The sequence below is a fragment of the Taudactylus pleione genome, unplaced genomic scaffold (genome assembly GCF_031769625.1).
Source record: "Taudactylus pleione unplaced genomic scaffold, aTauple2 ptg000321l, whole genome shotgun sequence".
Classification (NCBI taxonomy): domain Eukaryota; kingdom Metazoa; phylum Chordata; class Amphibia; order Anura; family Myobatrachidae; genus Taudactylus; species Taudactylus pleione.
The window spans coordinates 5,158,341-5,174,224 of record NW_028284722.1 but is presented as its reverse complement, the minus strand read 5'-3'; the positions used below and the strand labels follow the sequence as shown (position 1 = coordinate 5,174,224).

The following is a 15,884-nucleotide window of genomic DNA, read 5'->3' as shown; positions in this document are numbered from 1 at the left end:
ATAAGTCACAGACAGGCAGCACTAGCAATAGTCACATACAATGCAGAAAAGTTATACTCACTGCACCTTCCGCTACAATCAACCGCCCAGATTCAGTGTCTGGGAGGGCTATAGCGCTGTGTACACTGTCCTTTAGCAGGGGAGAGGTACACAGGGGGACCGGTCCACTTGATACCGCCTGGGAGTCTGCGATGTGCCAGTAAAGATGGCCGCCGGAGACCTCAGAGGAGGAGTGGCCGTAAGATAAGAGCAGCTCAGCGACGCCAGACTGCTTGTTGAAAGGCGCGCTGAGCTGAGGGGAGGAGCCGCTAGACAGGGAAGGCTGCCTCCCCTGGCTAGCAATTAACCCCCGGGTTGCCGGTCCCGCTACCAGCCTGATACCCTGGTGGTCTAGCGGACACGCGGGGTATTCCTCAATTGAGGGGGAGCCCGCCGCCGCCGCTAGCGCCTCCGGTCTGTCCCCAGAGACCGGAGGCTCCTGACTGCATTGAAGTATCCGCGGGCCGCCGCACGCGGCGACCCGCGGCTTACCTGATCCCCGTCGCGTCCGGCAGCAGTCAAGGGAGTCCCCAGAGCCCGGCTAGTACAGGCTCTGGGGTCCCGCCGCGATCCCCAGAGCTGTACTGGCGTCGCGGCGCCAGCGGGGAGAAGGAGCGGCAGCGTGGACGTCCTAAAGGACAGTCTGATGCTGCCGCTCTAAAAGTGTAAAAAAAGAAGAAAAAAATAAAAAATTTCTCTTTTAAAATAAAGCTTAGGGGCTGCTCCTGCAGCCCCACTGCGACAGGGTGACCCGACTCCGGCCGGGCACCAACTAAAACTGAGGTGCCTGTGGCCGGGGCGGGGTATAGAGGAGGACGGACCCAAGTGCATCCTGGGAGCAGCAAAGCTTTAACTGCGTGGTGCCCGTGGATCCAGATCCAGCTATACCCCAAGGTCAACCCTGTGGACCCCCTATGGACCCTGAAGTAGAAACGTATTTATAGGTGAAATACAATAGTATGGCAGAATAATAGCATTGCAGAAACACTCATGGACAGCAATGGAGAGAAATGTATAAGCATGTAGATGGGGAATGTAACTGGCAGGACTGCAGAGAGAGGGCTTCTGTATAGGGCAGCAGATAAAGTCACTCAGATTCCCGGAAGGTGCTGGGTAACTACCAGACAGCACATCGATACCTGTCCCTGATGGAGCAGGCAAGGCTATATCTCACATGCAAGACAAGTATTGCTGATGTCCTTTCACTCCGCACATTAATCACCGCTCTCAGGCACTGCCTACTGGCCAGGGCTTATCTGACAACCACCCGACAGCCTCAGCATTCATCACACGACCTGAAGCCGCACTCAGCCAGCACCGGGAACACATTCAGACGGTTCACCAGCTGCTTGGATGGGGTTATTTCATTGTGAAGATCAAAATAATAATAATAATAAAAAAACTCCAGAAATGAGACATGAAGAAAGTGATTAGATGCTCATCATATAGCAACATAATACGGCATTCCCAAGGGCCAAACAGCAGCTTACAATGGACGTCCATAAATCAAAGAGACTGTTAAATAATGCAGTAGGGGCCATTGAGCCTGAAGCGTTATAATTCCCTGGCACTGGTGATGTCTGTAATCCGATCTGCATTTTTCATCTCTGACCATTACAATGTAACTAGTGGGCGGACTACCATGATGCTGGGAAGATGGTGTCAAAAAATCAATGCGATGTGCGATTTCCAGTCAGAAGACTTTCCTAACTCTGGCCCTGATTCAGAGCCGGACGCTCTGACAGAGCGCTCGCTCTGAATCAGGGCCGACCTTCCTGGTTTTTAGAGCGGCCTCCTGGCCGCTCGCATAGCTGTGGGTGACCACCCACAGCTATAGCGAGCGCCCAGGAAGATGGTCGTGATGGTCAAGACCATCGAGACCATCAGGCTTGCGACGAGACCCTTGTGGTAGGGTCTCGTTGCCGCAAGCCCTGGAGAGCTTTCAGCTCACACAGAGCCGAAAGCACTCCCACTGACATCACTTGTGATGTCAGTGGGGCCGGCCCCAGACGGTAGGAGTTCCCACGCCTCCGTCTGGGCAGCCACGCCCCCGGCACGCCCACCAAAGGGGGTGTGCTGTCACTCCCCATCGACAGCACGCCCCCTTTGGTACGAGACCCAGAGCGACGGCTTGCCCGTCGCTATCCGGGTCTCGCACATGCGCACGACGGTGCCGGCTTCGCCGTGCGCATGCGCACTGGGCCACCATCGATCCGCTTGGGAGCGCTCAGCGCTCGTGAGCGGGTCTGAATCAGGCCCTCTGTACCTAAGGAAGGTACCGGATAGGCAATGATGCTCACAGTTACCGCACATAGGAATCTGACGGGGAGATGGACACAAACTGCGCGTGATTGTAAGCCTGTGAGCAGGTCCCTCTTACCTTCTTCTCTGTCCGTAATTACATAGTCTTGTTTCATTTTGTTCCCAAGTGTAAAGCGCACTGAATTATGCTGGCACTACGCAAGTACATTTTATTAATAATACATACAAAAAAAGGCTGCATGTAAAAATAACTTATTTACATCCATATGCTGAGACGCCATTAGCATGCACACCAGGTTTATGTCACATTTCTAACAGTTTGTTGTGCTTGCCAAATACGCAATCGCTATTTGGCATCAATAACACGTCAAAAGCACCTCCGATACAGCCCTTCTAATTGCGCCATGTCGTGGCGTGACTCGGTAGCACCGAGCTTCTTCTCTGACGATTTTACCATCAAATGCGTCTTATTCGCACAGCAAATAGGATGCACACGCAGCTTCTGCTGATTAAAATGATATGCAGCATGCCTATATTCTGTGTGCAACTGCGGGTGTATCTGCATGCTAAACGCTACGTTACAGCGGCACAGACGCTGTAACGTAACATTTCGCATGCAGATACACCGTTCTTGCAGTCGCATACAGAATAAAAGGCATGCCGCATATCATTTTAATCAGCAGAAGCTGCTGGTGTGTCCAATTCGCGAAAAATACATATTTGACGGTAAAAAGTTGCACAGAGACGTTCGGTGCTACAGTGTCATCCGGCGCTAACGTGTTATGTTTAACGTGACTTATAGCACATGGAAGTAAGATAAATGTGTCCACAAGCAATGGAGAAAGCAACAATCAGCGTCCATGGCGTATTCACAATTAGCCAGTCAATTACCACCAATTTTAGTTTTGCTTCTTACTTATACACTGGAGGTAAATGTGCAGAATACAGTAAGTTCAGCCCAAGTTTTACAGACAAATTAATATAACATTCTGCTTCCTCTAGTTTAGAGAATTCTCTTGTAAGAACAGGATTCACAACAGGACGCGGTCAACGTCCACTAGAGCGTCACCTAAGCCAGCGTAGTCTGCAGGCCCACTGCGGGCAAGAATGTACAACTTCCGCTCATAAGAATCTACAGATCTACATCTCAGTGTAAGAGATACCCGATTACTGCAAAGCTGTCCATCAACGAGTTACTGGACTTTTTTTTCTTCTCCCCCTGAAGTATTATCACACCGATCTTCAGTGGCAAAGAGGATTCTGATCCAGGATTACCAGGCGTGCACGCTGATCGATGCTTTTATAATATGCAGAGAAGCCATTTAAAAAAAAAAAAATGTTGTTAGTGTTTTAATCTATTTTTTCAAATAAACAATTTCTTTATTTTCTGCGCGATCACGGACCCTTACCATACCACTTATGTACCAGAGGGAAACTGATCGCAATGCAGGAGTTTGGAGAAGACCTTTTGAGATCCACTATTATATCATGGACCTGACCCTTTTGAAGAAATGTAAGATCTTCCGCTTTTACAAAAGCATCAGTTAGAGCAGCCCCTTTGCCCTTCATCATGGGGAGCCTGAAAGTCTTCCTTTCATGTATTCACCAAACAAAACTGGTGTTATTTGGAAAAAAGGAACAGGCAGCTTTAATGAGAGGAGTTGGCAATGTCTCATAAGAAAATGAAGAGGAGCTTGCAGGAATACACCCCGGTATTTACTCCTTCTTCCATTGAAATAACAATAAAAGTGTATTTTAATACTTTTGTGCCCGAAGCAAGCTCCCAACGTATATGATGAAAGGTATTTCATCTATATATTAAGCGAGAAAGCATGTCTGTCTGTCCTTTATGCACGGCCAGAATTTTGCACCTAGTGCCCCTAAGTATCCCTTATACACATTATGCCATGCAGTAGTAGTGCCCCTTACACCACACAGTAATGCTCCTTACACTATACCACACAGTAATGCCCTTTACAGATTATGCCACATAGTAGTAGTGCCCCAGATAACACATTATTCCACACAATAGTAGTGTGCCATATAACATTGTGTCACACAGTAATGCCCCTTACACATTATGCCCCCCCCCCAAGCAACCCCCCTCCCCGTATCCCTCCAGCAGCCTCTCGCCTCCCCATGTGTGCCATCAGCAGCCAGTAAGTGTGGATTTGGTGGCGGGCCACCAGCTGATTTACAGCTGGCGCACCGGCAGGCAGGGACAGTGCTGGCGCAATTTGAATCTGGCGCTGTTCGCGAATGAAGCGAATCGCACTGACCGGCCGCCAATCAGGAGCCGCCACTGCTCATTGGCAGCTGCTCCACGAGCTCCGACTGCCTCGCAACCGACGGCGCTGTCTCTTCATGTCTGCCTGCCGGTGCGCCAACTATAATCAGCTGGCGGGCTGGCACCAAATCTACACCGCTGACACCCTGGTCTCCCTCTGCGGCCCTGACTGGACCGGCCCATCTTGTGTGCGTGACTGGGTGTGTGCAGGGGGAGCGGCGGGCCACCGAGGCAGCTCGGGCACCATAATAGCCGCTCACCTTGCACCTACTGTAGATATGCTGCTGTTTGCATACATGTTAGCAAACAGTGGGTGATTCTCAGGGTCAATGGAATGGGGTTATAGGCGAGGACAATGTAGACAGACAAAGTATGCAGGAGTACTTTAAGGTACAGTCTTCAACCGGGGCAACGCCAGGTATCCCAGCTAGTTAATACATAAATGCTTTTGAGTTATCAATCTCTCGAAAGCTGCCTTCTCTTATGGGGGATTACATATTACATAGGCTTCTGTTAAACATCAATAAGGGGGATGAGGCTTTGGGGGTCAGGTGGGTAACGTGCAGATAGGCGATCTTGAGCAGCATGTGCACCAGCTCACAATTGGATCTGTCCTAATCCGAAACCTCACTGCCAAGTGTGAGCATCTCATACCGGAAAGGTTGCCACACTAGGAGCACTTACCACTAAGCGACCCTATACCTAGAACAGAGGACGTTTGCAGGTCAGATTCCTATATCTTGCATCATTAATGCAGTGGCCCTTAGTCACTTTCACATCCCCTGGACTATAGCTGAACAAGAAAACAAGACAGGACAAATCTTTTCCACGCAGATAAATCCATGCAGCTTTGTGGGGGGCTCTTACCTCCCACCTCGTCTCTTTGTCGCTTTCCACCATTTTCAGATTATGCTTGTTCTTTAGATGTCTGTTGAATTCCCATTTTGTTCCATACACAAAACTGCATACAGGGCACTTAATACCTCCTAAACACAGGTACGGAGAAATAAAAAGAACATCGTGCATTATAATGTAATTAATTAAAAAACAGAACATTACAATATGGTATAATACACTACACACGCAAAAAAAAAGAAATAAAAAACTCATTTAATTATACTTAAAATCGCTAAATAGAACAACGATCTCTGCAACGATGGAACACAAGAATACCCGACACTAACAAAAGGTCACAGTCTAGTATGCGGCACACACAATACACAAACAAAGAAAGCAGCAAATTAGCATTTTAACTAGTGTTTATTTAAAAATTAATTACATTTTCAACAGCTTAACAAATAATTGAACAACAGTGGGATGCGAAAAGCTGGCTGGCACTCACCCACGAAAAACACTTGTACTGAATATGTGTGTGGGGGGGGTTTGATTGCCAAAGCGCTAACAAAAGGATGAATGCAGGCACTGTAATGTTCTTTTACACAAGACATTTTATAGGACTCTGCCATTTGTGACGATTTAAATGTGCAAATGCCGTAAGACTATTGTGCGGCAAGTTTATATCTTCAGTCTCACACTCGGGGGGTGGGAGAAAAGACGTGGTTCTTTGTTACCGGAATAAGAGGTGATCTATTTGTGCGCTAAAGGAGGGGTGCCATATTTCCGACCTGTGATTTTACACGCCCGGCCGTAAAATATCATCTGGGTCACACAGAGTCCTAACAGTTGAGAAAGCCTCATCTCATGAAGCACATAAGCAATCTGCAAATATTGTAGCCACCGGGGATTGCTTGGAGTCGTCCACTGGCGGCATCGCAAATCCAAGCAGCTGCGTACAAATATGCAGTTAGGTTGCAGATCCTACGATTATCAGACTCCCGAGTAGCCCTTTGGTCACGCAGAATGGGCGCAGGAGCACTGTTCCTTGCGTACAGGATCACAGAGGCAGGATGTGATACAACCCCGAAACGGTCGAGACACGTCTGTGTTTGGCCAACATTCCCCGCAGGGGTGTATCCAGGGATTCAAGCAACCCTGGCAATGTAATGGACTGGCGCCCCCCTCCCCCTCTATGCATTGCCCCCAGTAGTAGTCCCCCCCTATACAGTGCCCCCAGTTGTAATCCCCCCTATGCAGCATTGCCCCCAGTAGTAGTCCCCCCTCTATAATGCCCCCAGTAGTAGTCCCCCCTCTATAATGCCCCCAGTAGTAGTCCCCCCCTCTATAGTGCCCCCAGCAGTAGTCCCCCCCTCTATAGTGCCCCCAGTAGTAGTCCCCCCCCTCTATAGTGCCCCCAGTAGTAGTCCCCCCTCTATAGTGCCCCCAGTAGTAGTCCCCCCTCTATAGTGCCCCCAGTTGTAGTCCTCCCTATACAGTGCCCCCAGTAGTAGTCCCCCCAATGCTGGTTGCCCCCAGTAGTAATCCCCCATATTCAGTGCCCCCAGTAGTGGCCACCCCCTCCCTAAATTGCCCCCAGTAGTGGCCACCCCTACACAGTGCCCCCAGTAGTGGGCACCCCCCATAAAGTGCCCCCCAGTAGCAGCCACCCCCTATTTTGGTGGCTGTGTGTTTGTAAACCGTGTAGGGCAGACAGCTCTCACTGCGGTCTGCCCTACCCTTGTGGGGCTGGGGGGACTAGCGGGGTAGTCTACCCCTTGGCTGCTGGTGGCACTGCCGGATGGCGCCCCTGCCCTTTGGTCTGCGCCCCTGGCGAGTGCCATCCTGGCCAAGGGTAGATACGCCCCTGATTCCCCGTTACAACCGCCCCAACACTTCCTGACTGTCAATCACACTGCGGATAGAGACTTTGGTGATGTGCCTGGTCGTATGCACAGTCCGACACAGACGCATGCGCAGTGGTGGAAAAAAAATGGCTCCATTTGCGTACACATCGGCATAGCGTACGACTCTGAAGCAGGACCCAAGTACTCTCTTTTTTCACACGGATCAGTACGGCTTTTAGTTTTCCAACATTAAAATGAAAAAAAAAAAAAAGAAAAGAGGAAAAAAAAAAAAGTTGAAAATTCAAAACCATCAGTCTAAAATCACGTCTGTTAGATAATAAAATGGACAACGCCTGCATGTGATAGTAAAATACCTTATGGTATTAAGGGTTCAGCTAAACATTATGTACGCAGGAGGGATGCACGTAATCTAGCTGGAGCCCTAGGTTATCCCACTACATGCATCAGTGTACTCATGAGAGAAACGTACCCTTTTTGTAAAGAGGTCATTTTCATTTGCATGTAATAGAAACAATGTAAAAACGTGGGCGCTACCACAGGTCACTCTAGGAGAAATCATCACATACAGTACATAAAACAGAATAAAAAAAAAACACAATAATAAGCCAATTAAACAAACACTGACATTATTAACAGCCAGTTATAACGGGGTAGTCACCCCATGAGTGTAACCATATACAGGAACCAGAGCTAAGTGGATAATAATTTTGTATCAAAATAAAAAAAAAAAGATCACATGACAAGATCTGAATAAGAAAACCAAAAAGTTTATAAAAATAATTATCTATTGAAGGAACCGCGTGGATACTCCTAGAAAAAGTATACCATTTAATGGTTGATATTAGCTGTATAAAAACATAATATACATATATAACATACATAGGAATCCGCATAAAAATATTGGAATAGCAGCAAATGCACAAACGATGTGCAGGGGTAATTTACTACATATATATTCTGTGTATTATATATATATATATACACCCACACACATATATATATACCCACACACATATATATATACCCACACACATATATATATACCCACACACATATATATATATATACCCACACACATATATATTATATATAATATATATATTATATATAAAAATCCACCAGGAAATATTATGTACTCCTCCACTGTTATAGAAAAATCTCAAAAGCTGAAGAGGGATTGAATTCCGGTCTTTAGTGGATATAAAAGTAAAAAGACAGATGAAGGTGGAAGGAGATTTCAGTGGTAATCAGCGCTGGTGTGTACAAGCTAAGTAGCTTGACGCGTTTCCCCGTCTAGAGATGGCATCCCTTTGATTAGTGAATGTGTACTCCATATAGGCACATATTACATACCCCTAGCAATTAGTGTAATACAAATCATCTGAGTGAAATGACCAATGTAATCGTTCAATTGTATTTGAGAATTCACACTTTTCCAAAAGAAAATAATATAATACAAATCACCAAAAAACAACAAACTAAAATAACTATTAAATAATTGAGTGAATCTGTTAAAGAACATCTTCATTCAGTCGTAAGCGTAGCGATCACATAATCGTTTTGGTCAAATGACCATACTGTTGTTGATGGTAACCATGGTATTCCAAAGGATTTCGGGATGTCATGGTCACGTGGTGCGTACACATCACATGATCCCGAGCGCCGTCCTCGGATTCTATAGGCATAGCAAGTGGATTGTGCTGTAGCGAATGCACCCTCCATATCCATGGTAACAAGACGCTTTGTAGGATGATCTGGTCATGTGGTGTATCACATGACCCAGGACTCCGCCCTCTATTGCCTAAACACTCAGTCCATCATTCTCATTTGCATACATGTAGGATATTGTACAGCTTAACGGTTTAGGCGCACCTGTCAAATCTTTTTTTTTTTTTAAATTTCTAATTATTTTTATTTGCGTCTCCTATTAAATGTTGTAACTATTTCTCAGACTATTTTGATTTCTATTTTTGTTCTTTATGGGCATCTGTACATCCCTCTTTTGTGACAGCTGCAGTGTGTATACCTTTTTTTATGTTGTGAAAGAAATTTACCCTTTTTGTGGGGTTGGGTACGGGATTCGCAGCACAGGATCCTGGCGGTCAGAATCTCGACGCCGGCATCCCAACAGGGTTAGGGTACTTACACTTGTCGCTCAGTATTCTAACCCTCCCCCTCCCTCCCTTGTGCCCAAACCTAACCCCACCCCTACAGTGTCAAAACCTAACCTCCCCCTCCCCACACCCTAACCCTCCCCCTAACCACAGTACTTCCCGTAGGGATGATGGTGCAGACATTCTAAGCGCTGGCATCCCGACTGTTGGGATCTTGACCAGATCCCCTTATGGTGTAGAGGTCATTTTCATTTGCACACCTGCTCTTACTGGCACATGTAGGATACAGTACAACTTATGCACACGCAGTGAGGGGAGCCATTTTGTGGGCTGTACCTTAATTCATGAGTCTACAGTCTATAGCTTTCATAGTGCCTCATGACTATTAGACATATATATAGTAAATATTAGTCATACAATTCTTATGAATATTGGTCAAGCGGTGCCTCAGTATAGCCACTGTTGTGAACGGATAGGCTCGCACTGTCATAAGCATTCACTACAAAATGGCTGCCTTCATTGCATGCATGCAACAGGTCCTTTCCAAAGTCAACATCATCCAAAGGACTAGATGATGCTGAAATCATGGTTCTGTGGGGGCCATTGTTGGTACGTAACTGCCCATCCTCTAGTGAATCCCAATGTGACAATTAAGTTATTGAAAACACCCTATGGGGTTTGAAACATGTTGGGAAGCCAATTCACCCTGCTTGGTTCCAGTAGCCATCGAGTCCGGTTTATTGCCCAGGCTTGATTTTCCTAAAGGCACTGCTGAAAGGCTTTATTGTCATCTATATCTATTATATTGGGAACACATTTTGACAACAGATCGGTTGGTAAGCTATACACACTTAACCAATCGGCCACTCGATGTGTCTGGGCTGACATCACAACTGGACAGTCATTTAAATTTGACGCTCGCGTAGTTGAGAGGTTAGTGTCGACGGCCCCAGCAGCAAGTGTACGGGCGGGTCACCCATACATACAGCTAGATGCACCGATGCTGTATATTTATCAGATATATCAGCATCGGCTGTTCTGCAGAGCCGACGTATATGTCATATCAGGTGTCCACAACCGTCGATGCACTTGTGATAAATCGCTCGTCGATAAAACCAGTGATATATATTGCCAAGTGTGTGCCCACCATTAGGATGCCAATCTGGCCAAGCATTTTCAATATATGTATGCTATGTGGAATCGGTATGTAATACCGCCGGCCGCATGGCCGGCAGTTCGAATCCCGGCAGCGTCAGGCCAACAGAGGAACAGATCCCGGCAGCGGCAGCCCTGGAAATCCCGATCGTCCCCAGGTAAGTACTAACTAACCTAACCCCCTAACCCTCCCTTAGGGGTGCCTAACCCTAACCTCCCCCCCAGGGGTGCCTAACCCTAACCCTCCCTCGCCCTAGCCTAACCTCCCTCCCCCTAGCCTAACCTCAGTGTATCACATATAGTGCCTAACCTTAAGTCCCCCCCGGGAGCCCTAAACCTAACCCTCCCCCAGCGCGGCTGTCCGCTCGCGGCGCCCGGCATCCCTTTGATTGGGATGCCGGGCGCCGGTCTCCCGGCGTCGGTGAAATGAGCGGCGTCTACATCTAGACGCCGGTCATTTCACCCGCGCCGGGATATGACAGTCGGGAAGCCGGCTGTCTGTATAATGTCAGCCGGCTTCCCGATAGCATCCCTGCTATGTAGCGCTTTGTGATTCTATTAATAAAGACAAAGATAAATGCATGAAATCTATGTCACTGTGAGCATTCGGGAACAAATGGCTGTTTATTATTATTATTATTTATTGATATGGCGCCACAAGGGATCTGCAGCGACTTACTAAGTACAGAAACAGTATGATCTACACAACAACAAAAAAGAGAGAGACTTACTGCACAGTACTAAACATTGTACAACACGGACAAGGTTTATAAAGATTGCTGCCTCAGCCGTATAATACCCAAATAAACAGCGGGATGGCAGAAACCAAAGGTTTGGTGCGGCTGTAGGCAGTGGGGAGGAGATGATGTTAGAAGTGAGGGAAGGAAAAAGCACATGAGGGAAGAGGGTCCTGCACACGAGCGCTTACATTCTACCTACAATCCATCTACAGAGTGCGGAGATAAAAGACATTTCATATATGCCTGAATTATCTGACACCTTGTACAGTAAGTAGAATACCAAGTTGCGGTTCAGACTTCGTAGTCATTCCCCTATGGTATGGTATAAACATGCTTGGACACTGAGGCCGTCTTTGGTTTTCTTTATACTCTACACTATGATAACTTCTCGGTTTTCTTCCCTGTTATCTTAGTGGTCCATTTTGGCATAAAGAATAGGACCAGGTTTCTGGGACCACTAATTTGAGGACCTGGACCTTGTGACCATTTTCGTTACCTTGATTTGTAGTTCTGAATATACGGATGTGTCCTCATACATCTAGCCTCAATATGCCACGCGGCGTGAGATGCCTGTCACTAGCGAGCCACCAGGTCCAGGGCGACTCTGTTAGCGCCTGGTATAGTTTTTGCCAAACATGGTGTCTTATGCAGAGTACACACTAGCAGATATAGTAGATGATCAATTGATCTGCCAATGTATCTTGTGTGCGTTGGCCAGTGTGTACCAGGGTGATTCTCCTTGTGATGCACGCCAAGATACCAAGATTTCAGTGGGTCTTCAGTTATAGGGTAAGGCATTGCTACTAATCAATTCATTTTTCATATAACAACTAATTTCTTAACAGACCAGTTTAAAAGGAAAACAAATTTAAAAGCATGTGATGCACGGGACTCATAGAAAATAATATTTTCTACCTTCACAGAATGTAATGAATAATTCTGTGAAGTGTGAAAGGGTACATGCTTGTTAAATGCATTTTCTATTTAAATATACTTCAAAGATTGCTTTGGTATAAATTAAATAATTAAACAACTGTGAAATTTTGTGATTTTGTTAAACCTTGTGATGCATGGGACATTGGAAAGTGATGCACGGGACTTGTGTAAATTGCTACGTGTTTTCCAGTCTTGAAAGGCTGTGTTTAGCATTTTGGAGCAATGATTTGGGCAATTTTATGCTTAGTTCAAAACATAAAATAGTTAAATTACTTGTTTCTACCATGGCCGGATTAACAATGGGGTGGATGGATCTGTTGTTCCAGGCCCTCAACTGTAAATAGGCCCAAAGGTTCTCAAACTGGCCGGCCGAAGTTCCGTTCACCCGACACTTTGTATGAAATAAAACAGAGTCTGCCGGCTCCGCCCCCTGGCCCGTCCAGACTAGTTATTGCTCACCTCAGTCAGATGACTGAGCTATCGGGTCAATTTCTAGTGGTCTCTGCTCTGTAACTCCGCCCACTGACAGCTGCTGAGCTGCGCCCAGTGGGTTGCCCTGCTGTAACGCTGAGGAGATTCCCGATTAGTGCAGGAACTCCTCAGCAGTGTCTGCTGTGCTCCTATTGGCTGAGGGACACATCGCACAGTCACTCAGCCAATCAGAGCACATACACTCTCATCCCCACGCAGTGACTGTCCGGACAGGAGACTGTTGGATTCAATATCAGGTAGATGTTCAACATGAACACAAGAAAAATTGTAAGTCTAATGTCAGTAGGTCACATATAGGTACAGGGAATAAATCACTTTTAGAAGTGTCACCTCCTTCCCTTCCCTTGAAACCTCCATGTTCCTTATATCTCTATCCTCTAGATGTAGCAGCCCCTCCTGTAACCCCCTTCCTGCCAGCTGATGCTGAATATCCCGACAGGGGTTCGGTTCATAAATTTACCCTTCCCATCCAACCCTAAAAAGACATTCCATGTAATGATGAGATCTGGAAAATTGCAGCAAGTACACCAGGAATATCCAAGTTACATGGAATTAAATGCACACCAAGTAGAAGTAGTACAGGTGTATGTATGCAAATGCAGTTTTATCCAATAATGAATTTCAGTTTCAAGTCAGTGAAAATGAAACTGAAAAAGGAAACTGGTTCTTGGTAACTTACAATGGACAGCTGTATCCTAGAGAGGTGATGCTGGTTATTGGGTCTTAATCATTCAGCACGGTAGAACTAAGCATTGGAAATGGCCAACACAGGAGGAGAAGGTGTTTTACACCCAGGACAACATTGTAGGAAAGATACAGCCTCCAGAAGTTGCAAATGTAGGAGGGTATTACTGCTGCCCAGATTTATAGTTTGATTTGTGTGATATACGGGACACACTTGTTTTTCTCCATGTTAGAGTAAATATAAAACAATTACCCTAATTTGTTCATGGATTTTAGTTACATATTCAGACTACAAAGATGAGCTGTGGTTTTGTTTTGTGAGGATTATTATTAGTACAGGATGAAAACGTTGCCTTTCGCAGTGATGCACGGGACGGAGCTGCTTAGCATATTTAAATGTTAATATTTCTGTGCATATTTAAGCTATAGGGCAGATTTCATATTTAATTTGAAAATACCACATATTGGGTAGAGTGAACAAAGATATGGTACTTCCAAACGGTTACAATTTACAGACCAGTGTGCTGCACAGCCGATGCCCGATATATCTGCAGATAGATTGGGGCATCGTGCTGCTGTGTGTACGGACGGTCAGCCGACCACCCGTACGCTTGCACCAGAGGCCACGGGGAGGGAGGCGGGACACGATCCCCGGCCAGCGGGACCTGTGGCCAGATGACAGATGATGGTTGTCCGGTGTTTATGAACAAGCATCATCTGCAGATATTACTGTTCGCTGTGTACCCAGCATTAGCCGCCATGAAAGGCGATGCACCAGGAGACTGCATAGATTAATCGGATATGCGACACTTGTATAGGTGTGCACGGCTGAGTCTGTATGTGAAGCACAACGGAACTCAGCGTGGAAAAAAGCGCTGTGGCCGCTGCATCGTACCATAGTTTACAGATTCAGAGACTCAGTCATGCACAGATATACACCTGTCACATTAATCAGTGCTGTCTCCTGGTGCGTCCTAGTCGCAAACAATTGCGACTAAAACACCTTTTTCAGCAGAAGAAAAGACGCCCAGCGCTAGCAGAGTAGCGCGGGACCAGGCACGCCCAGAGAGGCTGTTTGGCGCAACCGCAGCAATGGTGTATGAGGACACATCTGTTATTTATTACGGTGTTGACTTAGCGTTCTCGCTAGGCTGTTTCAGCGGGGCGCCGCGCCCTGCCCTCTATCTAATGGGCAGAAAGCAACTGGCCCTCCGGTGCGTCGCCCTGCTGAAACAGCCTGCGGATTCTGTCCCCTCCCGCAGGCAGCAGTGTCAGGCAGGAGGGGAAAACGGCAGTGCAGCGGTCACCGCCAGTGAATGGATGCCAGGCATCCATTCACAGTGACCGCAGCGCTTGGGGGCTGCCCGACTTGTTCGTAAGTGCCAGACACGCCCCCCAAGAGTGATGGAAAGGGGACGCGTCATAAAGACACGTCCCCTTTTCATAGTGAACACTATGACTGATAATTAAGGATTTCCATTTCTTATAGTACTATTGAGGAATTCAGGTGTGGGTGATATCACACCTAGGTAGCATTTATTGCGCACTGCAAAGGTGGGCGCACACTTTACGATTTCTCGTGCAATCTTGGTAGTTTCGACCAATCTGCACGACCATCGTATAGTGTGTATCCTCAATGTAACGCGCTGCACATCAGATGGGATGATGCGATGTACGATGTGGTATCGTGAAGGAGCCAGCCACTGACGCTATTGCTTTCCTTGTTCCATAATAATGCTAGATAATGAAGAAGCAAAAAGGAGGATACAAACAGCAGATTAAAATGAAACAGTCATTTAAGGCATACTGTTTCTGTACAGATGTGTCCACAAACATCTGTCCTCCGAGCGCTACAAGTCGCGTAATACAACTTGTGAGTGTCATGTGACTCGGTAGCGCAGATGGTCTTTTCGTACAACTTTTTACCTTAAAATGCGTCTTATTCACAAAGCGATGTGAATACAGTATGACGTACAAGCAGCTTCTGCTGATTAAAATAATATGCGGCTTTCCTATATTCTGTGTGCGACTGCGGTTATATCTGCATGCAAAATGCTACGTTACACTGTCAGCGGCTGTAACACTAATGTAGCATTTCACATGCAGATACACCCACAGTCACAAACAGAATATAGGCACGCCGCATATCATTTTAATCAGAAGCCGCCTGTGCGTCCTATTCCAATTGCTTTGCGAGTATGATGCATTTTAAAGGAAAAAGTCGCACAGAAAAGACGCTCAGCGCTACAGAGTCACACCACAGCACGACGCGGCTAGAAGGGCTGTTTAATGCGCAAGGAGGCTGGACGTATGTGGACATCTGTATTTCCGTTAAAAAGTTGCCTTTGTTATTTACACACCAGAAAGGAGAACGGGTTCTGATTATCTTCATTCGTGCGACACCAACGCGAAGTTATTATTTTACTCTACACAGCTCCTGCAGTAACTGCTAATAGTAAACAGGATTCTAATG

At 46.5% G+C, this 15,884-nt stretch overlaps 1 protein-coding gene across 3 annotated transcripts in view; it reads right to left on the bottom strand.

Moving 5' to 3' along the window:
- ZFAT (zinc finger and AT-hook domain containing) overlaps window positions 1-15,884 on the bottom strand; it is a 214,268-nt gene that overhangs the window by 53,723 nt on the left and 144,661 nt on the right. For 2 of the 3 annotated variants that reach the window (XM_088443006.1, XM_088443005.1), the window contains exon 13: window positions 5,456-5,574. In XM_088443006.1, the coding sequence (XP_088299132.1) occupies window positions 5,456-5,574 (119 nt within the window). Of the gene's footprint in view, window positions 1-3,464; window positions 3,599-5,455; window positions 5,575-15,884 lie in introns of all 3 variants that reach the window. The other variant, XM_088443007.1, reaches the window with a different exon arrangement.